General features: G+C 43.4%; 1 protein-coding gene across 1 annotated transcript in view; it reads left to right on the top strand.

Annotated features, from left to right (window-relative positions):
- Positions 1-27248, top strand: part of XPNPEP2 (X-prolyl aminopeptidase 2) — a 178143-nt gene that overhangs the window by 112226 nt on the left and 38669 nt on the right. The window contains exons 11-15 of the mRNA XM_082263611.1: positions 5570-5659; positions 8728-8837; positions 10061-10138; positions 16800-16871; positions 24734-24794. Of these exons, the coding sequence (XP_082119737.1) occupies positions 5570-5659; positions 8728-8837; positions 10061-10138; positions 16800-16871; positions 24734-24794 (411 nt within the window). The remainder of the gene's footprint in view (positions 1-5569; positions 5660-8727; positions 8838-10060; positions 10139-16799; positions 16872-24733; positions 24795-27248) is intronic.

Below are 27248 nucleotides of genomic sequence, written 5' to 3'. Positions count from 1 at the left end.
TTCATTCACATGTCAGCGTTGCGATCGCGGGCAGAATCACCGCGATTCTGCCTGCGATCCGGAAATCATTGCAAATCGCGGGACGCCTGTGCATTGCATGTGATTTGCAATAGCACCCCAAACGCTGTGTGATGTTGCCGCGATTTGCGCATGCCGAATCGCGGTAACATTGCGCAAAAAAAATCGCGGGACGCATGATGTCCAAAAAAGGTACAAGAGCTTCTTTGGGGCGTCATGCGTCCTTGAATTTTTTTTGTGCGATGTTACCGAGATTCGGCAGGCGCAAATCGCGAGAAACATCGCACAGCGTTTGGGGTGCTATTGCAAATCACGGGCAACGCACAGGCATCCCGCGATTTGCAATGATTTCCGGATCGCGGGCAGAATGGCGGTGATTCTGCCCGCGATCGCTATGCTGACATGTGAATGAAGCCTTAAGGCATCAGCATACCAAGATATTTTGGACAATTTCATGCTCCCAACTTTGTGGGAACAGTTTGGGGATGCCCCTTTCCTGTTCCAACATGACTGCACACCAGTGCACAAAGCAAGGTCCATAAAGACATGGACTTTGGGGTGGAGGAACCTGACTGGCCTGCACAAAGTCCTGACCTCAACCCCATAGAACACCTTTGGGATGAATTTGAGTGGAGACTGCGAGCCAGGCCTACTCGTCCAACATCAGTGCCTGACCTCACAAATGCGCTTCTGGAAGAATGGTGAAACATTCCCATAGACACACTCCTAAACCTTGTGGACGGCCTTCCCAGAAGAGTTGAAGCTGTTATAGCTGCAAAGGGTGGGCCAACTCAATATTGAACCCTACGGACTAAGACTGGGATGCCATTAAAGTTCATGTGCGTGTAAAGGCAGGCGTCCCAATACTTTTGGCAATATAGTGTATATACTGTATATATTATATATTAACAGTAGATAGATAGATAGATAGATAGATAGATAGATAGATAGATAGATAGATAGATAGATAGATATTCTGTATTTTCAAATAACTTTTTTTAATGGAATTAATAGACAAAATATAAAATGTAAAAAAGAACACTGTATTAAAATTCAATCAGTGTTAAATAAATAAAAAATTAATTAATTTAAAAAAAAGTGTTTCTGTAGGTAAGAATTTGTATCTTCTAGTTTGTCTTATTTACAGTACAATGAATGGCTTTTTTCGTTTACTTTTGCATTTTTTTTTTTTTTTTTAATATAGCATTAAAAACAGAACGAACAAAAACGAAAAAGGTTTTAATATTAATGGTATATAATATATATATATATATATATATATATATATATATATATATATATATATATATATATATATATATGTATATATATATTCTTTATTTTCAAATAACTTTTTTTTAATGGAATTAATAGACAAAAATAAAATGTAAAAAAAGAACACTGTATTAAAATTCAATCAGTGTTAAATAAATAAAAAATAAATTAATTTAAAAAAAAAGTGTTTCTGTAGGTAAGAATTTGTATCTTCTAGTTTTTCTTATTTACAGTACAATGAATGGCTTTTTTCATTTACTTTTGCATTTTTTTTTTTTTTTTATATAGCATTAAAAACAAAACGAACAAAAACGATAAAGGTTTTAATATTAATGGTATATATAATATATATATATATATATATATATATATATATATATATATATATATATATGGAGAATTGTATCAAATACTTCCCGTAATTTTTCCTTTCCTGGCGCAAATCCATTGCAGCATACTGAACCCACCCAGGTGGTTCCTAGTGATGTACAGGGAATGGGCTGTTGGGTGAGCGTTAACTCCTAATGGCATTGCATTGGTCCTGTGGGCGGAAGTAGGCGGGGCTACTACCACATGTATACTGCAATGGATTGGCACCAGGTAAGGAAAATTACGGTAAGTATTTGATACAATTCTCTGTTACCTTTCCTTTGAATCTTCTTTGACCCGCATGTTTGTATGAATGTGCCGGGAACTTTAAGTCCCCATTCACACTAGCGCGACTGGTGGGTCGCCTGCCATTGATTAGCACAGGACCCGTTCTAATAGGAGCCACACAAGTCGCTCCGACTTAGAAAAAGGGTCCTGTACTACTTTGGGGCGACCTGGAGGCGACCTGCATTGACTTCAATGATATGAAGTCCGTGCATGTCGCTGTGCACCGCGACTTCACAGGTCGCCCCAGCAAGTAGCGTCGCCCCTGTGTGAATGGGGTCTAAAGCACCACGCCAGCTGTACAAATAACTTTTTTTCTTTTTCAATAAAATAAATGGATATTTCAGAAACTGATTGCACTAAATGGGCATTTCAATCAGTGAGCGATCATTTTCATCAGAAAGAAATAATTCCTCCCGGCAGAAATTCCAATTGGGTTCAATCCGACTATTTTTATTACATCCAATAATCATTTTCTAGTATGAAACAATAGAATTATTGATGGACTGACTATTTCCCTTTACCCGCATGGGCAGCAGCCCCCCGGGGCACAGTCTGGAATGAATGATCTTTGTGCTACATAAAGTCATGTGAAATGTGTCCAATGCATAGAATTCAATTCAATAAATATTATTGTTTTGTTTTTATTGCTACTGTTGCTAAGCAAAGCTTAAAGTGCCCTGAGGAATGCGGGTTCACCTAAAAGGCACTAAACATTTATTTTATTAACCACCTAAGGACCGCCTGCCGCGGAAATACTGTGGAAGGCTGGCCCTTCTGCGCAATCTGCCGTAGGTATACATCAGTCATGCGCCTGCAGCTAGGGGGCAAGCGTGCGCACTCCCACCCCCATTTGGCAGCGGGGACTCCAATGCACTGGGCAGACGGCTCCGATGGCCCCCTGACACCCGCGATCGTTCCCCACTGAGAGACAGTAAGCACAGCTGACCGTTCTTCTCTCTGGAATTATCACAGAGCTCCTGTGATCCTGCTATATAGGAACACAGGTCTCTATGATCATTTCACAAGCCCATCCCCCACACAGTTAGAAAACACCCCCTAGGTACACATTTAACCCTTTGATCGCCCCTGGGTTAAACCCTTCCCTGCCAGTGTCATTATTACAGTAGCAGAGCATATTTTTAGCACTGATTACTGTAGTAATGTTACTGGTCCCCCCAAAAGTGTCAAAAATGTCAGTTAGGGGTCTGATCTGTCCGCCGCAATGTCGCAGTCCCGCTAAAAAAATCACAGATTGCCGCCATTACTCGTAAAAATAAATAAATAAAAATTACATAAATCTTTCCCGTAGTTAGTAGACGCAATAACTTTTGCGCAAACCAATCAAAATACGCTTATTGCGATTTTCTTTTACCAAAAATATGTAGCAGAAAACAAATTGGCCTAAAATGTTAATTTTTTATTGGGAATGTTATATAGCAGAATGTGAAAAAAATATATTTTTTTTTTTCAGAATTGTCGCTCTATTTTTGTTTGTAGCGCAAAAAAATACAAATCGCACAGGTGATCAAATACCACCAAAAGAAAGCTCTATTTGTGGAAAAAGAGGTGTTCAGTGTTGTCACATGAAAAGATAGAATAAAATATTTACAAAAATGTGAGGGGTGTACTCACTTTGGTGAGATACTGTATATACACTGCTCAAAAGAATTAAAGGAACACTTTGAAAACACATCAGATCTCAATGGGGAAAAATCTCATACTGGATATCTATACTGGTATGGACTGGGTAATGTGTTAGTATCTATACTGGTATGGACTGGGTAATGTGTTAGGATCTATACTGGTATGGACTGGGTAATGTGTTGGGATCTATACTGGTATGGACTGGGTAATGTGTTGGCATCTATACTGGTATGGACTGGGTAATGTGTTGGGATCTATACTGGTATGGGCTGGGTAATGTGTTGGGATCTATACTGGTATGGACTGGGTAATGTGTTGGGATCTATACTGGTATGGACTGGGTAATGTGTTGGGATCTATACTGGTATGGGCTGGGTAATGTGTTGGGATCTATACTGGTATGGGCTGGGTAATGTGTTGGGATCTATACTGGTATGGGCTGGGTAATGTGTTAGGAAGGAAAGGATGCCACATCGTTTAATGAAAATGAAAAGGATCACCCTACAGAGAGCTGAATTCAAAGACCCCCCCGAAAAGCAAAGTGAAAAAATGATGCAGTAGGCGAGTCCATTTTGGTAAAATTTCATTGCAGCAACTCAGAATGGTCCTCAGTAGTTTGTATGGCCCCCACGTGCTTGTATGCATGGCTGACAGCATCGGGCATACTCCTAATGTGACGACGGATGGTGTCCTGGGGTATTTCCTCCCAGATCTGGACCAGGACATCACTGAGCTCCTGAACAGACTGAGGTGCAACCTGGCGGCGTTGGATGGACCGAAACATAATGTCCCAGAGGTGTTCTATTGGATTTAGGTCAGGCCAGTGTGGGGGCGATTCAGTGGTATCAATTCCTTCATCCTCCAGGAACTGGCTGCATACTCTCACCACATGAGGCCCGGCATTGTCATGCACCAGGAGGAACCCAGGACCCACTGCACCAGCGTAGGGTCTGACAATGTGTCCAAGGATTTCATCCCGATTCCTAATGGCAGTCAGGGTGCCATTGTCCAGCCTGTAGAGGTCTGTGCGTCCCATCATAGATATGCCTCCCCAGACCATCACTGACCCACCATGAAACCGGTCATACTGAATGATGGTACAGGCAGCATAATGTTCTCCACGGCTTCTCCAGACCCTTTCACGTCTGTCACATGTGCTCAGGGTGAACCTTCTCTCATCTGTGAAAAGCACAGAGCACCAGTGGTGGACCAGCCAATTCTGGTGTTTAATGGCAAATGCCAATCAAGCTCCACGGTGCCAGGAAATGAGCACAGGGCCCACTAGAGGACGTCGGGCCCTCAGGCCACCCTCATGAAGTCTTTTTCTAATTGTTTGGTCAGAGACATTCACACCAGTGGCCTGCTGGAGGTCATTTTGTAGGGCTCTGGCAGTGCTCATACTGTTCCTCCTTGCACAAAAAAAAACAGATACCGGTCCTGCTGATGGGTTAAGGACCTTCTTTGGCACTGTCCAGCCATCCTAGAGTAACTGCCTGTCTCCTGGAATCTCCTCCATTCTCTTGAGACACAGCAAACCTTCTGTCAATGGCATGTATTGATGTGCCATCCTGGAGGAGTTGGACTGTCTGTGCAACCTCTATAGGGTCCAGGTATCGCCTCATGCTACCAGTAGTGACGCTGACCATAGCCAAATGCAAAATTAGTCAAAAACAGTCAGAAAAAAATAGTAGGGAAAAAACATTTCAGTAGCCTCCACCTGTAAAACCATTCCTGTTTTTTGGGGTTGTCTCATTGTTGCCCATCAAGTGCACCTGTTGTTAATTTCATTAACACCAAAGCAGCTAAACAGATCAATATCCCAGGAGCTTAATTGACGATGCTGTACTCTGATTAAAAAGTGTTCCTTTAATTTTTTTGAGCAATATATTATATATATATATACAGTATATATATATATATATATATATATATATATAATATTTATTAATTCATCCCTTTTCTTAATCACCTGCAGGATAAACTCTTAACGGAGAGCTACTCCCCAATCATGATAACAAAATCTGTGAAAAACGAGAAGGAACAGCAGTTACTGAGAAATTGTCATGTGAGTAAACTTTTTATTTTTTATATAATTTTACTGACCAGTAACAATAAACCAATAAAATGACCGACTAAGGGCCGACTAGACCCATACACCCGGACTCAATTACCATTTTTTTTTGTTTTTTTTTTTACCTTTTTGTTTAGTCTTCTCTTATTTCAGTTTACCACACAGCTGGTATCTTTGCAGCCCTTGTGTCCAACCTGCGGCCCGATGTAGCCCTTTGGTATATGGTCTGCGGTCCTTGGACCTCAGCAGTCTGTAGTGGGAATCATACAATAGAGAGAACTCTGTGCTTAGAAGTGTCAAAGAGGAGCAGCAAGAACTAAGATCTGTGATACCAATTCCTAAAAAATCATATATATACAGTGCCTTGCGAAAATATTCGCCCCCCTTGAACTTTGCAACCTTTTGCCACATTTCAGGCTTCAAACATAAAGATATAAAACTGTAATTTTTTGTGAAGAATCAACAAGTGGGACACAACCATGAAGTGGAACGAAATTTATTGGATATTTCAAACTTTGTTAACAAATAAAAAACTGAAAAATTGGGCGTGCAAAATTATTCAGCCCCTTTACTTTCAGTGCAGCAAACTCTCTCCAGAAGTTCAGTGAGGATCTCTGAATGATCCAATGTTGACATAAATGACTAATGATGATAAATAGAATCCACCTGTGTGTAATCAAGTCTCTGTATAAATGCACCTGCACTGTGATAGTCTCAGAAGTCCGTTTAAAGCGCAGAGAGCATCATGAAGAACAAGGAACACACCAGGCAGGTCCGAGATACTGTTGTGGAAAAGTTCAAAGCCGGATTTGGATACAAAAAGATTTCCCAAGCTTTAAACATCCCAAGGAGCACTGTGCAAGCGATAATATTGAAATGGAAGGAATATCAGACCACTGCAAATCTACGAAGACCTGGCCGTCCCTCTAAACTTTCAGCTCATACAAGGAGAAGACTGATCAGAGATGCAGCCAAGAGGCCCATGATCACTCTGGATGAACTGCAGAGATCTACAGCTGAGGTGGGAGACTCTGTCCATAGGACAACAATCAGTCGTATACTGCACAAATCTGGCCTTTATGGAAGAGTGGCAAGAAGAAAGCCATTTCTTAAAAATATCCATAAAAAGTGTCGTTTAAAGTTTACCACAAGCCACCTGGGAGACACCAAACATGTGGAAGAAGGTGCTCTGGTCAGATGAAACCAAAATCAAACTTTTTGGCAACAATGCAAAACGTTATGTTTGGCGTAAAAGCAACACAGCTCATCACCCTGAACACACCATCCCCACTGTCAAACATGGTGGTGGCAGCATCATGGTTTGGGCCTGCTTTTCTTCAGCAGGGCCAGGGAAGATGGTTAAAATTGATGGGAAGATGGATGGAGCCAAATACAGGACCATTCTGGAAGAAAACCTGATGGAGTCTGCAAAAGACCTGAGACTGGGACGGAGATTTGTCTTCCAACAAGACAATGATCCAAAACATAAAGCAAAATCTACAATGGAATGGTTCACAAATAAACATATCCAGGTGTTAGAATGGTCATGTCAAAGTCCAGACCTGAATCCAATCGAGAATCTGTGGAAAGAACTGAAAACTGCTGTTCACAAACGCTCTCCATCCAACCTCACTGAGCTCGAGCTGTTTTGCAAGGAGGAATGGGCAAAAATTTCAGTCTCTCGATGTGCAAAACTGATAGAGACATACCCCAAGCGACTTACAGCTGTAATCGCAGCAAAAGGTGGCGCTACAAAGTATTAACTTAAGGGGGCTGAATAATTTTGCACGCCCAATATTTCAGTTTTTTTATTTGTTAACAAAGTTTGAAATATCCAATAAATTTTGTTCCACTTCATGATTGTGTCCCACTTGTTTGTTGATTATTCACAAAAAATACAGTTTTATATCTTTATGTTTGAAGCCTGAAATGTGGCAAAGGGTCGCAAAGTTCAAGGGGGCTGAATACTTTTGCAAGGTACTGTAAGTGCAGCGCTTAAAAAGGATACATGTGAAAACAAAAATAAATGCTCAAAAAACACAAAAGAAATAATACAATAAAAAAAGTCCATATTCCCAAGTGTCCGTGTAAACAAAGAAGGAATCCTGGAAAAGAATGTTCAAGAGCAATATTCTTCCACCATATGTACATCAAAAGAACTCTTCACACACCACGTGTTCATCCTATGTGCACATAGAATACCTTACTAAAAGGCATGTGACCATGTAACAACATTCTATACATGAGGCCATTAAGCCTCCAAAAAATCTTCTAATAGATGACAAATTCATGCGCTCCAAAGGTCCAGGAAAAATAGATCACATAGAAGGAAGAAGAAACTCTCGTAATGTTGTAATGCTAATTCCTATATTTACCAAAACCCTCCCAAAATGAACACTCACATTAATATAAGTATAAAAATGCAGTAAACAGAGACTCAAAGTACCATCCGATCAGCCACTGTCTCCTTCGGTATGCCGCTTCCAGTATCGGAGTGCACGGTGACATCACTTCCGCCGGCCCAACCCAATGCGTTTCGACACAATAGACGTCATCAGGGGAGCCTGTAGTGGAAACATTGATTAGGGTAATAGCATTGATCTCTACTAGCCTTATGTAACATTTTCCCAGTCTTATATTGTATTCTCCAGCATATCCCCTGCCAAAAATGTAACAATGCTGACCCTTCTTTCCTCTATTAGGTCTGCAGGTTGTAACAGTCTTCTCAAGCATAATGTTTATTGAACATTGTGTGGCCCTTTGGTGATGTCAGGGGTTGCATTTGAGGCCCCCTTAAGGCTCATAAATTGACAACCAATAGCAAGAGGACAGGCAAAGGGGCTATGTAGGTACTACAGCTTACTACAGTGATACCTGGTTCACGTTAGCACCAGGTTGATGTTTCAAGATGAAGGGAGGCAAATAAAAAGGGAGATTGGGATTCCTGGAGATGGGCTATAAAACTATTTTACATCAACAAACATATTTAATCGCCATGGTTTTTTGTCCTAGGTGTCAAGTTTTTCCCATGTAAATTAGTAACATTCTTTTTTGTGCCATAGATCCGAGATGCAGTGGTAGTCATTGAGTATTTGATGTGGTTGGAAAAGAACGTCCCTGCCAATAGAGTGACTGAACTGAGTGGCGCACATTATGTGGATGGATTACGAACGTAAGTGTGTTTAATAGTTTGACAGCTCGTTCTTTCATTGCTTCTTTGTTTTTTATTTTCAACATCTTTCTCCAATGATCACATTGTCACTATTAAGGAGATCCTAAAAGCACAACTACAGTTTCATTAAATATAGGGATGCACTGATGGCATTTTTTTAACACTGAGTACCAATACTTTTTTTTTAAGTACTCGCTGATACCAATTACAGATACCTATCACCTAGGAAGAGCAGGTAGAGGGGTGATTTGGGAGGTGGAGAGTTGGGTGAGGCTGTGGTGGGGGAAAGGGTGGGAGTGGGGGGGTAAATGAGAACAGGGTGGGGGAGGAGTAGGGGAGTAAGTGAGGACAGGGAGGGGAAAAGTAGGAGGGTAAGTGAGATAGGGTCGGGGGAGAGGGAGGGTAAGTGAGGGCAGGGTGGGGGAGGAGTAGGGGGGTAAGTGAGGTAGGGTGGGGAGCAGTAGGAGGGTAAGTGAGGTAGGGTTGGGGGGGGGAGTAGGAGGGTAAGTGAGGAGCAGTAGGAAGGTAAGTGAGGTAGGGTGGGGGGAGGGAGCTAGAAGGGACTCTGAGAACACAAAGGACAGAGGGAGCAGTGCCATCTAAGTGCAGTATGATTGCAATTTAATGAATAAGAGATAAGAAATACTGTACATTAAAAAAATTATCTGATAAAATATCTTTATTTTTTTTATTAGAAGGGAAAAACAACATCTCTTGTGATAGCATGGGCCATAAAAGGTCCTCTTTAAGGAAATATCTGGGGTCAATTAGACCCCCATATCTCTCCTTTGGCCTCCAAAGCATCTGACTGAACCGAGATTGGTTTGATCAGGTGCTTGTTCAAGCCGGTAACAGCTTGTTTACGTGAGACTGAAACCGGAAGTGACAAAATCCTCGGGTTTCTAACATTACACAGTGAGAGGAACAACAACAGTTCCTCTCACTGTGTCCCAGGAACTAGATGCCGCTGGTCGCACCCTTATCGGGCAACCCGATTACAAGGGAGAGTCCAGTATAGGCGGCAGGAGGGTAGGACCCCCTTCTACCGCCTGTAGAAGCAATCCAGAGGCTTCTTGGCCACTAGGATTACTTTTACAGTAGAGGGAATTGCCGTCAAAAGAAAATTATATCTCGATACATAAATGTGAGAGGTGTACTCACTTTTGTGAGATACTGTATATAGTTTAATGTGCGTTGTTAATTGCATTTGTTTTCCATTGCAGGAAGCAGGAACATTCTAAAGGCCCGAGCTTTGAAACCATTTCTGCCGGCGGTTTGAACGCGGCTCTCGCACATTACAGGTAATGCTACAAAGGTTATGAATGTTTGTGCTGCTGTTAAAGTGCCTCCATGCCCAGACTATGGACATTAAGCCAAACAAGCCACCCTGGGCCCTGACCCCCAAGCTGCTTTTAATGCGACGTTATTTATTTTTAAAGATCTTTACAACTTACGGACCGCCCGCCGCAGTTTTACGTTGCTACATTGACATTAAATACAGGTGTTATGGCAGCAAAGAGCTGTCATAACCCTTGTATTTTGTTACAGGGTGGGCGGTCCTCTTTCTCATAAAAGTGGTCCCAGTGGCGGAATCGCCGCTAGATCACTTTTACGGGCGGGGTGGGCACCTCTCCTGCCGATTCCCGGTCGTTTTCCCCGCTTACAGGAGCCGTCGTTAGAGGGAAAAATGATCCAGTCCTTTCCCCTCTTAGGCATGAAGTTGAGTGACGACAAGATGGCCCCCACTCAACTCTATGGTCTTGGAAGACCAGAACGACGTCATACATCGCTTCCTCCCAACGGCCTTAACCACTTCCCTACCGACACATTATAAAATGATGCCGGCAGGAATACTCTGTCGCTCCGGGCGGACGTCACATGACGTCCACCCATTCTAGCCGCTCTCCCGCGCCCCCGGGGGCTCGCAGCGCAGCGTTTGGGGATGAGGCCTGTTCTGTCTCAGCATCGATTGTACCTGTGACCTTTTTGTAGACCCAGTCTGAAAGTGTGTGCAGCAGGTTGAATGATGACTTTAACAGATAGTTTACTCAATGAATAAAGACTCCAGAGGTGTTCTCCAATGCTTCTTTATGCTTCAAGTTAGCAAAGGCATAAACATAGAGACTTTTCCATAGGTAAATTTCCAATGAAGTTACACAGCTTCCACACTCTGCAGTCTCCTCATAACAACTAAACAAAATGGGAGTTACAGCAGGAAATGGAGATGGGAGCAACCAACTAGCCAGAAACAGCAGGGGTGCTAGGATGATACCAATAACATAGCATAACATAACATGTAATAACAACTGCTAGACAGTTAAAGCTGCGTGGCAGCACAAGGCCTGTCACAGCCCATTTCCGATCAGTGTAAAGAGCCAATTAGAAATGGCTCTTTACCATGTGACTAACTGTGTTATAGTGTGTAGGGGTAGTGCTGCGCTACCTCTAGGAAGTAGTAAATGATAAAGTGAAAACAGCCCAAAAAAACATATATCTTCACAAATATATCAAGTATAAATCAAGTGATAAATACCAAGGTGGGCGAAATTTAATATCAACATGCAGTATATGTAAAAAACAATAAAAGTGCAAGTGCATTCAATAAAGTGCTAAAGGAGGGTGCAAATTTTGATATGAATAAAGGGGTGCAAATATGTTGGTTTACCGGCGCTACCACAACGCACAATGGATAAAAACCTTAAAACCATATACATGTGCCGTGCAAGTTATGCTGGGTGAATTCACTGAATTAAAACTTAAAAGTGCACTGTGCATTAAAACTAATTGATGTGGACCTGCAGGGGGCCAAGGAGCCACATCATGTAATAAAAGTGCCAATGTGCTGGGACAAGAAGTAATACCTGTAGATAGTACAAATAGGTGTTCCACTATGAAAAACAAAAGTGCTGAGATTGGTCTAGAGTGAAAATTTTATTTGTAAAGAATTGTGCCAGTGATACTGTGGGAGATGTGTGCTCACAGGATATGACGTGCTGGTGAGACCAGTGCTAATACCGTGGCCCCCCACTAGGTAAAAGCACTTAACGCACGCACTGCCTGAAATCCAAACTGCACATCAATCCTGGGTCCCACTTTGTGTCCTCACTGGTGTGCGATGAACTGCGTGCAGGGTCTGGTCACCTAAGCGATTCCGTGTTCCATGGTCCGGAACCACTGCTACCAGAAGTTACGTGTGACGTAGCAAGACACGCCCTATGCGTTTCGTCACCACAACGTCATCCGGAGCTCCAGAAGAGAGGACAGCTGACCGGATCGTTGTCCCCACTAGCAACGACTCTGGTATGCGGGGAAAACGACTAGGAAGCGGCAGGAGGGGGGGGCACCTCTCCCGCCGCCCATAAAGGTGAGCCCGCGGCAAATCCGCCGCTGGGACCACCCTCATGTTAAAGCGGACCAGCTATCAGAATTTAATGTCAAAGGACCAACGTAAATACATGGTGGGCGGTCCGTAAGTGGTTAAAGTGATAATAAAGTCTGTCTTTTTATATTAATTCCTAATAAAAGACTTACATGTGCTTCCTGATATATTAAAGTTGACAATTCCACCCCTTCCAACTTGTCTCCTTTGCACTGGTGGCACTTTCCTATTTCCCTGGTGGCTCTCTTCCCTAATAGGTTCCTATGGAGCCACCCTTCAGTGCGTACTCCCAGGATCTGACTAAGGCAGAGCCGGAAAAAGGGGTGGGCAGGCAAAGCAGGGCAGAGAATAGACACAGGGTAGTAAAAATCAATTCTACGGCATGCATTAAAGAGTGTGTGTGTGGGGGGGGGGGGAGTGCAGTTCTACTTCCTTGCCCTAGGCGCTAGAGAAACCTGTCCCACCGGTACTGGACTAAGGGCCAATTCTCCACATCTCCACTCCATGTCGCCTGAAGCGACCGGAAATGTAGTAGATCGCCAATCGGTGACTTTACCCAGAAGTGGGAGCGTGTACGTGTCAACACCAGGCACCCCCCCCCCCCCAAAAAAAAGTGCCAAATGGGGCAGAAGAGCTGCGCTTTAAGTACTACATGCATGAACAGGGCACAGATTCACTTTAACCGCTTGCCGACCGCCCAACGTATATTTACTGGGGGGGGGGGGGGGGGGGGGTGGCGGCTCCTACAGGACAAATCACATACATGTACGATTGTACAGTGGGTACGGAAAGTATTCAGACCCCCTTAAATTTTTCACTCTTTGTTATATTGCAGCCATTTGCTAAAATCATTTAAGTTCATTCTTCTTCCTCATGAATGTACACATAGCACCCCATACTGACAGAAAAACACAGAATTGTTGACATTGTTGCAGATTTATTAAAAAAGAAAAACTGAAATATCACATGGTTCTAAGTATTCAGACCCTTTGCTGTGACACTCATATATTTAACTCAGGTGCTTTCCATTTCTTCTGATCATCCTTGAGATGGTTCTACACCTTCATTTGAGTCCAGCTGTGTTTGATTATACTGATTGGACTTGATTAGGAAAGCCACACACCTGTCTATATAAGACCTTCCAGATCACAATGCATGTCAGAGCAAATGAGAATCATGAGGTCAAAGGAACTGCCTGAAGAGCTCAGAGACAGAATTGTGGCAAGGCACAGATCTGGCCAAGGTTACAAAAAGATTTCTGCTGCACTTCCTAAGAGCACAGTGGCCTCCATAATCCTCAAATGGAAGACGTTTGGGACGACCAGAACCCTTCCTAGAGCTGGCCGTCCGGCCAAACTGAGCTATCGGGGGAGAAGAGCCTTGGTGAGAGAGGTAAAGAAGAACCCAAAGATCACTGTGGCTGAGCTCCAGAGATGCAGTCAGGAGATGGGAGAAAGTTGTAGAAAGTCAACCATCACTGCAGCCCTCCACCAGTCGGGGCTTTATGGCAGAGTGGCCCGACAGAAGCCTCTCCTCAGTGTAAGACACATGAAAGCCCGCATGGAGTTTGCTAAAAAACACCTGAAGGACTCCAAGATGGTGAGAAATAAGATTCTCTGGTCTGATGAGACCAAAATAGAACTTTTTGGCCTTAATTCTAAGCGGTATGTGTGGAGAAAACCCGGCACTGCTCATCACCTGTCCAATACAGTCCCAACAGTGAAGCATGGTGGTGGCAGCATCATGCTGTGGGGGTGTTTTTCAGCTGCAGGGACAGGACGACTGGTTGCAATCGAGGGAAAGATGAATGCGGCCAAGTACAGGGATATCCTGGACAAAAACCTTCTCCAGAGTGCTCTGGACCTCAGACTGGGCCGAAGGTTTACCTTCCAACAAGACAATGACCCTAAGCACACAGCTAAAATAACGAAGGAGTGGCTTCACAACAACTCCGTGACTGTTCTTGAATAGCCCAGCCAGAGCCCTGACTTAAACCCAATTGAGCATCTCTGGAGAGACCTAAAAATGGCTGTCCACCAACGTTTACCATCCAACCTGACAGAACTGGAGAGGATCTGCAAGGAGGAATGGCAGAGGATCCCCAAATCCAGGTGTGAAAGACTTGTTGCATCTTTCCCAAAAAGACTCCTGGCTGTATTAGATCAAAAGAGGGCTTCTACTAAATACTGAGCAAAGGGTCTGAATACTTAGGACCATGTGATATTTCAGTTTTTCTTTTTTAATAAATCTGCAACAATGTCAACAATTCTGTGTTTTTCTGTCAGTATGGGGTGCTATGTGTACATTCATGAGGAAGAAGAATGAACTTAAATGATTTTAGCAAATGGCTGCAATATAACAAAGAGTGAAAAATTTAAGGGGGTCTGAATACTTTCCGTACCCACTGTATGTGATCGCCTCTTCCCGGTTTGTGGCGTGCACGCACGCCACCGGCGTCCAGCTCCCACTGTATATGGACACAGCAGGAGCCAATCAGCAGGTCCAGGGGACCTGACGGTCGTTCCCAAGGGAGGCAGAACGGCGGTCTGCCTGTGTAAACAAGGCACATCATGGTTCTGTGACAAGGGAACACAGGTTCCCTTAGACAGGAACACGGATCTCTGTCTTCTTACAGTACAAGCACCTCCCCTACACAGTTAGAAAGCACTCCCTAGGAACACATTTAACCCTTTGATCGCCCCCTTCCCAGCCAGTGTCATTAGTACAGTGACAGTGCATATTTATTTTAGCACTGATCACTGTATTGGTCAGATCTCTCCGCCGCAATGTCGCAGTCCCGCTATAAGTCGCTGATCGCCGCTATTACTAGTAAAAAAAAAAAAAAATTCCATAAAAATATCCCATAGTTTGTAGACACGATAACTTTTGTGCAAACCAATCAATATACACTTATTGGGATCTTTTGTTTTACCAAAAACATGTAGCAGAATTCAAACTGGCCTAAATTAATGAAGAAATTTAATTTATTCCATTTTTTTTATTGGATGTTTTATAACAGAAAGCAAAAAATATTGTATATTTTTTTTTTTTTCAGAATTATCGCTCATTTTTTATTTATAGCGTAAAAAATAAAAACCGCACAGGTGATCAAATACCACCAAAAGAAATCTCTATTTGTGGAAAAAAAAGAACATCAATTTCATTTGTGTACAGCATCGCACGACCGTGCAATTGTCAGTTAAAGTAACGCAGTACCGTTTCCCAAAAAATGGCCTAGTCATTAAGGTAAACCCTTCCGGAAAACCCTGGTTGAGAATGGCTGCCCTAAGGCAACCAGATATTCCCCGAATCATAATAAATTATACCAATACTATTTATAAATATTATTTTCCTGTTATGTTTTGTGCCTTTAGAAACACATCCAGCCAGTTCTTGAAGTAATCTACAGAGCAGAGGGGTTTACCTGTGGAATTCTATTCCACATTTTTATATCTTTTACCTCTCATCTTCCACATTACTATGATCTTCTTGAAATACCTATCTATTCATGGACCTCATAATTAGTTATCGACCGATTATCGGCAAAGCCGATATATCGAAGGCCGATATGCACTTTGCCAGATATATCGGAATTGACCTTTTGATTTACCGATATTTCTGCAAAGTGCTTGTACCGGGGTGATGCCTTCAGCTAGAGGCATCACCCCGGTACTGGTGTCCATAGCTGACGGTCGGCTGTCTTGTAATGTCTACCGATGCGGCTGAGAAGCTGCTCGGTTGTCATTCCAATGAGCGGGAGCCTTCCGCGTCTCGCCCAGGTCTCCTGTCCCACCGGGAGAGCCAGGCATCCTACCTTCACCGCTGCCGTCTGACCGTGTCTCCATCTGCACCGCCGCCGTCTGACAGGTCTGCATTTCTTTGAATTCTGCGCCGCCGAGCACCCGGAAGTGATGTCATGACATGACATCACTTCCAGGTACTGGCGACGCAGAATTAAAAAAACTTACAGCATTCAAAACAGCCAAACTTGGGGTTTTGAATGCTTTTAAGTGCAGAGGAGGGGTTTGGGGTCTTTTAGACCCCCAGATCCCTCCACCACAGTACCTGTAGACATTACAATTTTAATGTCCGAAAATATCGGCCAATATCGGCCGATACCGTTATCCGATGACCAAAATATCGGTATCGGCGGTAAAAAAACGATATTGGTCGATCAATACTCATAATACCTACTCTACTATCTGTCAGGTAGCGTAGCCTTGAACATAATTTATTTTGTAAAGATGAACTTTAAATGGTAGATGACAGGAGCTCTTAGGGGTTTGTAATTTTACTTTAGGGGTTCCCTCAGACTTGCGACACCCCTTGCCACCCATTCCAAAGAGAATTGCTTTCCAGAGGGTGGTTGACAGACAGCTAGGAGGAGATATGTCACCTCTTCACCACCTGTTTTAACCCTAATAGGGCTGAACCAAAGTGTTTTGTTGACCACCCTGAGCGGCTGAATGTCCATGTTTAGGTGGGCAGTCTGAGGATGCTAAACTGTGGCTCAACCATCTACTTTTAAAACCCCTCCACCCATGTGAACAAGCCCTAATAATTCCAGCTTTTAATTTTTGCAGTGCAACAAATGAGACCGACCGACAGCTGACTGTGAATGAAATGTACCTGGTGGACTCTGGAGGACAGTATCTGTGAGTATTCTTCAGAAGAACTATCCTTTACCTTCTTTATAGTTAACTTCTAAGAAGATGAAGTAATTTTTCTATGATAATTCTCAGAGTTATAAAAACCAACATTTCTCCTTATATGGATAACACCCGAGTGGGTATAAATCCCGAAGTAGGTTCATGGCACTCATTAGAACCGAGGAAGCCACTTGGATAAGTAGTGAAACATCTCCAACCATACACAACAAGTCTAGTTCAGTGTGACTAACTACTACTAGCCATACCATAACTCAGCCTTTCTCAACCTTTTCACCACAGAGGAACCCTTGAAATAACTTTCCAGTCTCAGTGAACTCCCTCTTAAGCCTAGTACACACGCAACGATTATCGGCCGACCGATCGTCCGTCTTTTGTCCAGAGTGGTGTCTGTTGGTTGGAATGTGCCTAGACTGCACACGAATTTTCTCGCCCGACAAAATTCTACTTCAGAAGTGATGTCATGTGTTGGTTTGCTTTCTTTGTGTTCTTTCTTCTCTGAGCATGCCCAGTCTTGCTCATAAGATTTTTCCCTGTCGAAATCTGTACTGACTGAAGGAAAATCGGACGTGTTTTGACGGCAGACAAAAATTTTATAGCCTGCACACCAGATTTTTTCGGCCGAAAAATCGGAGTCGGTTGTCGGAAGCATCATACTAACAACCCGAAAATCGGCAGATCGGTCGTCGGACGAAAATTCCCTGCCGAATTTCTACTCGTGTGTACGAGGCTTTAACCACTTAAGCCCCGGAAGATTTTACCCCCTTCCTGACCAGGGCCTATTTTGCGATTCGGCACTGCGTGATTTTAACGGACAATTGCGCGGTCGTGCGACGCTGTACCTAAACGAATTTCACGTCCTTTTTTTCCCACAAACAGAGCTTTCTTTTGGTGATTTTTTGATCACCTGTGTGATTTTTACTTTTTGCGCTATAAACAAAAAAAGAGCGTCAATTTTAAAAAAATAACAATATTTTTCACATTTTCTATATGAAATTCCCCCCAAAAAAATGTAAAAATCAAACTTTTTTAACATTTTAGGCCAATTTGTTTTCTGCTACATATTTTTGGTAAAAAAAATCGCAATAAGCGTATTTTGATTGGTTTGCGCAAAAGTTATTGCGTTTACTAACTAAGGGAAAGATTTCTGTCATTTTTTGGCGGCGATCTGCGATTTTTTTTGCGGGAATGCGACATTGCGGCGGACAGATCGGACCCTTGACTGACATTTTTGACCCTTTTGGGGGTACCAGTGACATTAATACAGAAATCAGTGCTATATATATGCACTGTTACTGTAAAAATGACACTGGCAGGGAAGGGGATAATTTTTATTGGTGATCAAGGGGTTAATGTATGCCTGGTGCTCACTGACGTGTGTGGGGGGAGGTGACAGATCGCAGGTTCAGCTATGCTGAACCCTGCAATCTGACCCTGTCTGTCACTTAGGAGATCTGCCTGCTTTGTTTACACAGGCGGGCGGATCTCCAAACTGGATTCCCCGACGATCGGGGAAGAGCGGCGGTGATCACCGCCGCTCCTCTCCTGGCCCGACTCCCGCTGTGACTGAATACAGCGGGAGCGAGCTTTCGGCGGTGCGCGTGCGCCGCCCACAAGGGGAGGAGTCCAGCGACGTAGGTCTACGTCGCTGGACGATAACTAACCACTTTGCCGCAGTACAGTCAACGTGACTGGTCGGCAAGTGGTTAAGTGGCCCAAAAGAGGTGCCGGTACTCTATTATAGCCTATAAATTTTATCGCCCCCCCCCCCCACCCCACATCAGGGTCCCCACAGAGCACCCCCCCCCCCACCCTGGCCTGGGATGGGACTCCGGAGCAGGGGGACTCACTGGTGGTGACTGGTCTGGCTCTGGAGTGGAAAATATTCTTTGGGGAGGCAATTGAGGGGGCTCAGATGTCCAAAATGAGCTTACTGGTACGCTAAGGCGCACGGAGAGGTGGCGGTATGCTCAAGAGCCATATTTGGAAGTGGCGGTACTGAGTACCAGTGCATACTGGCCCACTTAAAGCACTGCTACTAGCCAAACAATAGCTCAGCCTTTCTCAACCTTTTCACCACAGAGGAACCCTTGAAATAACTTTCCAGTCTCAGGGAACCCCATCTTAAAATTACTATATCTACAACTCAAAATACATTAGTGTGATGGTCAGTGGGAAGAATGCTCCTTACACTTGTGGTCATTGGGAAGAAAAAATACTCCCTTACAAGATCAATGGTGTTAGTGGGAACTTATCTGAGAGTCAGACTTTGCTCATTGCTCAAATAACCCTATAGCAACCTCTGGAGGAACCCTAGGCTTCCCTAGAACCTTGGTTTAGAAACACCAAAACTCTTTAGCAAAACTCATGAATGAGAACCTTTAAACACAAGCACAGGATAAGTAGCCTTTGCATATCTGTAAAAAAATATGCTACTTTACAAAGTGCTCTAGTAACTCTAAATCCATGAAAGCTCCGTAAAGGAACTTGGAGCTGTACCCTGGATGGCCACTGTATAACCCCATCCCATTGACTGTCCACACCTTCCTAATGTCTAATAATGCGATAGGTGGCCTCACTAGCCATAAGGAAGGTCATAGCGGTGGGAAAGCGTTAGGGGGTGAACAGAGATGGGGGACACTTTTGAATTTTCATTAATGCCACTGGTATACTGACAATAATTCAGGTGGTAGTTGAGCAGCTTCCACACACAAAAAGCTTAGCACAATCTCCTTGGGTCACAAAGGCAATATTTGGATCTGGAATTAAAGTGCCACACCGAAATGCTTGAGTCTAAAATTAAATTTATTCCAAACATAAATTTAGTAAAAAAAAAGCCAATGCTGGACCAAACATTGCCCCCTTCATTAGGGCTTGTGAAGATATGGGATCAAATTTTGAGGACTAATGATTTTTCATGATTTATTTTTTTTTTTTTTTTTTAGGGGAATAGTGTATTTTTTTGGGAATGGTGTATTACCATAGCAACACAACAATGTTCATCATTTCATTCAAACAGCAAAAGTTAACATTTGGCTTAAAGGTGATGAGAAAATAATGAGCGTTTTGCAGCCATGGTGAAGGCTGTGGTTGGAATTTTTCGATTTTTGAACATCTTTACAGAGAATTCTGGGATATAAAGTTTCTGGAGTGAGGGGATATACAGTTTCTGGAGTGAGGGGATATACAGTTTCTGGAGTGAGGGGATATACAGTTTCTGGAGTGAAGCTATAAACACATGGCTTGCCATGATTACTACCCCACCGGGTTGCTTTGGGCAGGGCCGGGACAACGAGTGGGAAGAAGGGACGGCTGCCCTGGGCACTGTGGTATCATATGAGGTACGGGGGCACCACATGGAGATTGGGGGAGGGGAATTTGTGTTGAGAGGGGGGATTTGAGGGGCGGCAGTAGGTAGGAATTGATCTAAGAGTGGACAATTAGGAAGATGTGCTAGGAGTAGGGTTGGGGGTGGGGGGTTGTGCTAGAAAAGGTAATATGGGAGGGGAGGGAGGGAATCTGTGCTAGGTGGGGACATTTTTGGGGGAGGGGGATTGGTGCTAGTGGGGTTTGTTTGGGGGACATTATTTGTGCTAGGAAGGGAATTTTTTTTTTGGGGGGGGGGGGGTGTTATGCTAGGATAGAGGATTAGGGGAGGAAAGTTTGTTCTGGGAGGGGAGATTTGGAGTGGGGGGGGGGGGATTTGTGCTCAGAGGGGAAGTTTGAGGGGTGAAGAACTACTAGGAAGGGGGATTTTTTTTTTGGGGGGGGGGTTGGGGAATTGTGCTGGGAGCATATGTGGAATGAGAGGATTTGAGCTGGGTGGGATGGGGGGGGGAGACTTGTCCTGGAAGGGGGGATTTCAGCAGGGGATTTTTGCTGACACATAATTTCCATACATCTTGGGGGGGGGGGGCGCAATTTGGTATGTTCGCCCTGGGCTCTAGGTGACCTTGTCCTGGAACTGGCTTTGGGTCACTCCAGAGTAGCTTTGGATGTTTAGAGTTATTGTCCTGCTCTAAGGTTGAACCTCTGTTCTAGTTTCAGGTCTCTTGCAGACTGAACCAGGTTTCCCTCTAGAATTGCCCCGTATTTGACTCCATCCATCCTACTGCAGTCTCTAGACAACATGATGCCACCAGCATTGTGTTTCTCTATGGAGGAGATGATGTTCTCTGTGGGCTTTTTTTGTTTCAATATTTTTTGTTTCCAATAATTTTTTCGGGTAGATTTCAGGTAATGCATATCAAAAACACCCCCGCACATTAAGTAGAAGAATTCCCAGGCTCCAGATGTTTTTCAAAAGAGAGCAAAGTCCATGACAGGCAAATTGTCATTGGTCAAACATAGGAGAAAACGAAAGTCCACAAGGCAGGCGGAATGTATTGCAAGCAAACAATTAGGAACAACAACATGTAGTTGCAAACTTAAATAAGTCAAAACATGGGTAAAAAATAGCACCAAATTGCACGTAGTGGAGGAAAATTGCATATAAATTGCGGGCATTCTCCAATTAAAGGGAACAAGTGCCCATTAAGGCGCAAAGAACACAGGGAACCAGAAAACCCTCATCATAGTGGGTGGTTGGCATCTCGTAAAAGGCATTTAGAGGCATTAACAGAGAGAAGGAGAAGAGAAAGAAAGAAGAATGGGGAAGAAAGGTAGGGGGAAAGAACAGAGAGAAAAAAAGCCATGGCCCCTAAAGCCTGGTTTGGTGGAGAAAAATCCCAGGTTTCTCCCATCTCAGCTTTAGATCTCTGCAGCTCCTTCCGTGTTCCTGTCGGGCTCTTATGCCTCGTACACATGCAACGATTATCGGCCGACCGATCGGCCGTCTTTTGTCCAGTGTTGTTGTGTTGGTTGAAATGTGCTCTAGACTGCACACAAATTTTCTCGGCCAACAAAAACCAACTTCAGAAGTGATGTCATGTGCTGGTTTACTTTCCGTGTGTTTTTTCTTCTCTGAGCATGCCCAGTCTTGCTCATCTGATTTTTGTCTGCCGAAATCTGTACTGACTGACGGAAAATCGGCCATTCTGTTGACGGCCAACAAAAATTTTATAGCCTGCACACCATATTTTGTTCGGCCGAAAAGTCGCAGTCGGTTGTCGGAAGCATCATACTAACAAGCCGACAATCGGCCGATCGGACGTTGGCCGAAAATTCACGGCCAACAATCGTTGCGTGTGTACGAGGCATAAGTTGCTTCTCAGAAAAATGCTCTCCTCACCCGGTTACTGAGTTTCTAGTGGCTTTGCCTAGGCAGTATCACAAGTGTACCGTGTTCTTTCCATTCTTAATATTGGCTTTATTGGAACTCCAAGGGTAGAAATCTTTTTAACCCAACCCTGATTGGGGCTTCTCCATATCTTATCTCAGGGTTGTTTTCAAAGATCTCTGGCCTTCATGATGTTAGGTTAGTTATGCTCTTTGGTTGTTTCCAGTTTTTCAAAGAAGGCAAACAATTTGAAAATGATGTAGGTTGTTTTTCCACTTCAATATTATGAACTATTTAGTGTAGATGAGTGATATATAATCCCGGATGAATCTAAATTTGTGGTGAAGACCGGTAGGGTGGAGAATATTTGTGCAAACTATTTTCTGTTTACAAAAAATATTATCATTCAGTCTTAGTTTTTTTTATAATTTATCTTAGTTTAGTTTATTTCAATGTTGAGAAATTTTATCATTTTTGTATCTGTTATTTCTTAGAAACTCAAATTAATATTCAGTTTAAATCAGCTAAATACATTCCTAGTGCATCAAAAAAGGTGTAGAAATTCTTAAAGTTTTTTTTTTTTTTTTTAAGAAAGCAGCCACAGCCTGAAGTGGAGAAGCCTAGATGGTCCATTGACCCCTATGGACTGGTGGATGGACTGGTGGATGTAAACAGACATGTGACCGTTTACACCTGCCTATCTTTGGTTCAATCCGGTCCGCTAAAAAGAATCAAAATGGAATTCTTCCTCCTCCATCTAGGTGGACCAGATTGGAGGGCAGTCAAGTGTAAACGGACAGCAGAGTCCATTTACTCATGGTCACCCATAGAGCAGTGCAAGCTCGGTCCATGTCCACTTTGTATGAATTGAGCGGACACAGACGTATCATCCGCTTGTTCTGCTCTGATCAACGGGGATCAGCAGGCAGATATCAACAGAGTCCCCCCGTGTGAAAGGGGCCTTATTCTCCAATGGAAGCAGTCGTCTTTCTGCAGAGATCCCACTTGCCCTCTAAAGCTCTCAAATCAAAAAAGTTAAAGTAATTGTAAAGTCTGTTTTTTTTTCTATTAAAACAGTGGTTCTCAACTCCTGTCCTCAGGACCCACTAACAGGCCAGAGTTTAAGTATTACCATGGGGAGATGCAGACATGAATACTGCAATTAGTAAAGCAAATCTCCTGCGCTCGAGTAGAATAAGACGGAGGGAAGAGGGATACTTCAGACTCCTGTGGAAAAAGCCTATGGTCTTGCTGCCCCCCTCAGGATCAAGGATATCCAGAAGCAACTGGTAAAAAGACAAAAGAAAAAGGGGCGCACCGACCTAGTGCATTACCACTAAAACCATTTATTAAAATATTAAAAAGTATACAATATACTCACAAAACAGGTGTGATTGTACACATATCAACATTGTACATAAAATCTCCAAGGTAGCCAAGGTCCCACACGAAGCTGAATGGCATGCAGTGTGCTGAATGGGGCTGCTATGGCTGGGTTGACACGTTTCAGGGGCGAACCCCCTTCCTCAGAGCCAGAAAAGTTGCTGCTGGGCCACACTCTGTAAAGGATTAAATGGGAGCTGGCCATACCCCTTCCTGTTCCACCCCAACACGGGGGGGGGGGTGGGGGAGGGGGGGGAAGGCTGCATGGACGGGAGGATGGGTGAAAAACCCCCATCTGGGCCAGAACCCCCATCTTCCGAGGCTATACCAAACTGTGTCATCAGCAGTATAAATAAGCAGCTAATGAAACACTTAATTTAGAACTCAGAGGGGAGAATAAGAAATCAAATGTGACAATTAACAATTTGACATTGCAGATTAGATATTCTCATTCAATGACATGAATACATGTAAATTCATATAGATATTACAAAAAGATGAATACTGCAATCACTGAGCAGCAAATGATATCACCTGCAATGTATTTCAGTTATCTTGCAAACCTGGCCTGTTAGTGGATCCTGAGGACAGGAGTTGAGAACCACTGTATTAAAATAACAAACATATTTTACCTACCTCCTCTGTGAAGTGGGTTTTGCACAGGGCAGCCCAGATCCTTATCTTCTCTGGTCCCTGGCTGGAGCTCCCGGCCCTTCTCTCCTGTTGAGTGCCCCCACAGCACGCAGCTTGCTATGGGGGCACCCGAGCTGAGCTGCAGCTCCGTGTATCTATTCAGACATGGAGTTGCCGTTTGGCCCCACCCCCTCTCTCTTGATTGGCTAACTGAGTTTGATTGACAGCAACGGGAGCCAATGACGCCGCTGCTGTGTCTCAGCCAATCAGGAGAAAGAGTCCAGAGTGGCTGAGGCACTCGTGGACATCGCTGGATAGAGAGGGGGCTCAGGTAAGAATTAGGGGGGGCTGCTACACACAGAAGGCTTTTTATCTTAATGCATAAAATGCATTAACATAAAAAACCTTCTAACTTTACAATCCGCTTTAATGCTTTCTCCTGATTGGAGAGCTATAGCTATGACTCAGTAGGGGGCGTATCATTCCAATGCAGAGAACCCACGGCAAATGGGCCCTTTGGACACCTTTTATTTTGATGCAGATGGGATGTATGTAGGTGAGTTCAAGTTAAAGTTCAACTAGGTTTAAATTAGACTAACATTTTATTGTTTTATAGTGATGGAACGACTGACATTACAAGAACCGTTCACTGGGGGAAACCTACTGCTTTTGAAAAAGTATGTTTATTCAACACAGCTGGCAAGTCAACCACTACATGGTCAGAGAAGTTTTTAGACAGCCAAAATGCGAAGGGTTAAATAGCAATTCTTTAGTCTATAAAACCAAGAATATACCGAAACCTGTTTTCAGTTCCCATAAAGACTTAAAATTGGCATTCTTTATGTTTGGTTTATGGTTAAAAAAAGAAAAGTTTGACCAAAATTCGCAAAATTCAAAAATTTGGAATTGCTGAACCGGAAATCACATTGAATTGAATGGGAATCCTAACCAGGCTCTGAAAAAAGTGTGCATTACAGAGCAACAAATAATTTGGGAAGCTCCTGACACCCTCCCTGATAAAATGTAGGTGGGATGCAGCGCAGGTGCGTCGTGAATAACACAGAAAGTCCAAATGTGATGTGAGAACTTGTATTGAAGTAATGCAAAGACAGTTCACAATAAACCCAGAGGGAAGACAGCCCAGCCGCGAACACTTCAAGGAAACTGCCGGAAACTCCTACGTCCAATAGCTCCTACGCTCAATACGTCTAATTGCTGTCCCCATCTGAGATGGAAATACAACATACCAAAAAGTCAGTTTCATAGACTTCGGAGGAACTGTACCTCAGATATCAAAAAAATTTCCCATGATCAAAATAGGCCAACATCCGTATTGTATAAATGAAAAAGAAGAAATAAAGAACTTGGATTTTATAGACCACAAAAGGAGGGGTGCTGACAATTAGGTAAAAAGTATAAATTTATTCAGTCAAAAGGGGTAAAATACATGTACATAGGACACGACAATACGAAATATAATAAGAACGTATATTCCAAATAGGAATATTAGAGGAATAACAAGGTCCACATATTAGGTTGCCAGCCACTTGGAAGACCCCAATCTAATATGTGGACCTTGTTATTCCTCTAATATTCCTATTTGGAATATATGATTTTATTATATTTTGTATTGTCGTGTCCTATGTACATGTATTTTCTGGCGTATAAGACTACTTTTGAACCTCAAAAAAATCCCCCAAAAATGGGGAGTCGTCTTATACGCCGTGTATAATATCTCCAAGGTAACCTAAGTATAAGTATTACCGGTAGATGTAATCTCTCAAGATGCTGGCTGTGTGGGAATCCTGTACCGGTATACCGTATATACCGTAGCTTCGGCTACATACAGTGTACCGCTCTGAGCCAATCAGAGAGAGCGATGTTTTCTATTATTGAATGCAAAGCCTGCTCAGATTGGCGGAGTAACATCAGCCCGCCTCTCTGACTCTGCCAATCCGAGCAGGCTTTGCATTCAATAATAGAATACATCACTCACTGTGATTGGCTCAGCGCGGTATACTGTATGTAGCCGAAGCTATGGTACACCGGTACAGGATTCCCGCACAGCCAACGTCTTGAGATTACATCTACCGGTCATACTTATACTTAGGGTACCTTGGAGATATTATGAGAGATTACATGTATTACAGTACTTGGGGTACCCTGGAGATCTATGAGAAATCTGATGTTTTTCAATGGTGTTGCCTTGCTTCGGAAGGGGGGTAGCCTTATACGGTGAGTATAGCCCAAAAACTATGTTTTAACTTGAAAATTAGGGTGGTCGTCTTATACGCCCAGTCGTCTTATACGCCGGAAAATACGGTACATGTATTTTACCCCTTTTGACTGAATACATTTATACTTTTTACTTAATTGTCAGCACCCCTCCTTTTGTGGCCTATAAAATCCAAGTTCTTTATTTCTTCTTTTTCATTTGTACCTTAGATAAATATTATTTGGAACAAAGTACAATTCTCTCCAAAAAGTTTTTGGAAAAGGGGTATGCTCCTGACTAGGGTTGAGCGGACACCTAGATGTCCGTGTTCGACGGGTTCGGCCGAACTTTAAAAAAAAGTCCGGGTCCGTGTCCCGGACTTTTACCGAACTTTTCCCGGACACCGAACCCCATTGAAGTCAATGGGGACCCGAACTTTAAGGCACTAAAATGGCTCTAAAACACCAAAGGAAAGGGCTAGAGTGCTGCAAATGGCAGCAAAACGTAATTAAGAGCATGGCAAGTGCTCTGCAAACAAATGTGGATAGGGAAATAACTTAAAACAACAAAAAAAAACAGAAAAATAAAACAATGTTCTTCTTCATCTCTGAAGGACGAGGCCCATATGGAGTAGGAGGGAGGTTGAGGTGGTGGTGGATGTGGCGGTGACATAGGCGTGCGCACAGGGTGTGCTGGGTGTGCCTGGGCACACCCTAATCACCTAGGGCACATAGCATTGCCAGTGAGGAGATGGGAAAGATCTCCCTGGGACCTGCTCTGCTCTATTTCTCCTTGCCTACAGGTACATGGCCCCGATACATTACTCTCCCTGCTGGCAAACACATGCATGTGTATTTCAACTTTGGGGTGCACACCTTAATGCAATAGGCTGCGCACACCTATGGGCGGTGTAGGT

The sequence above is a fragment of the Pelophylax lessonae genome (genome assembly GCF_965119305.1).
Source record: "Pelophylax lessonae genome assembly, chromosome: 7".
Taxonomy (NCBI): domain Eukaryota; kingdom Metazoa; phylum Chordata; class Amphibia; order Anura; family Ranidae; genus Pelophylax; species Pelophylax lessonae.
This window is presented reverse-complemented; position numbering and strand designations above follow the sequence as displayed.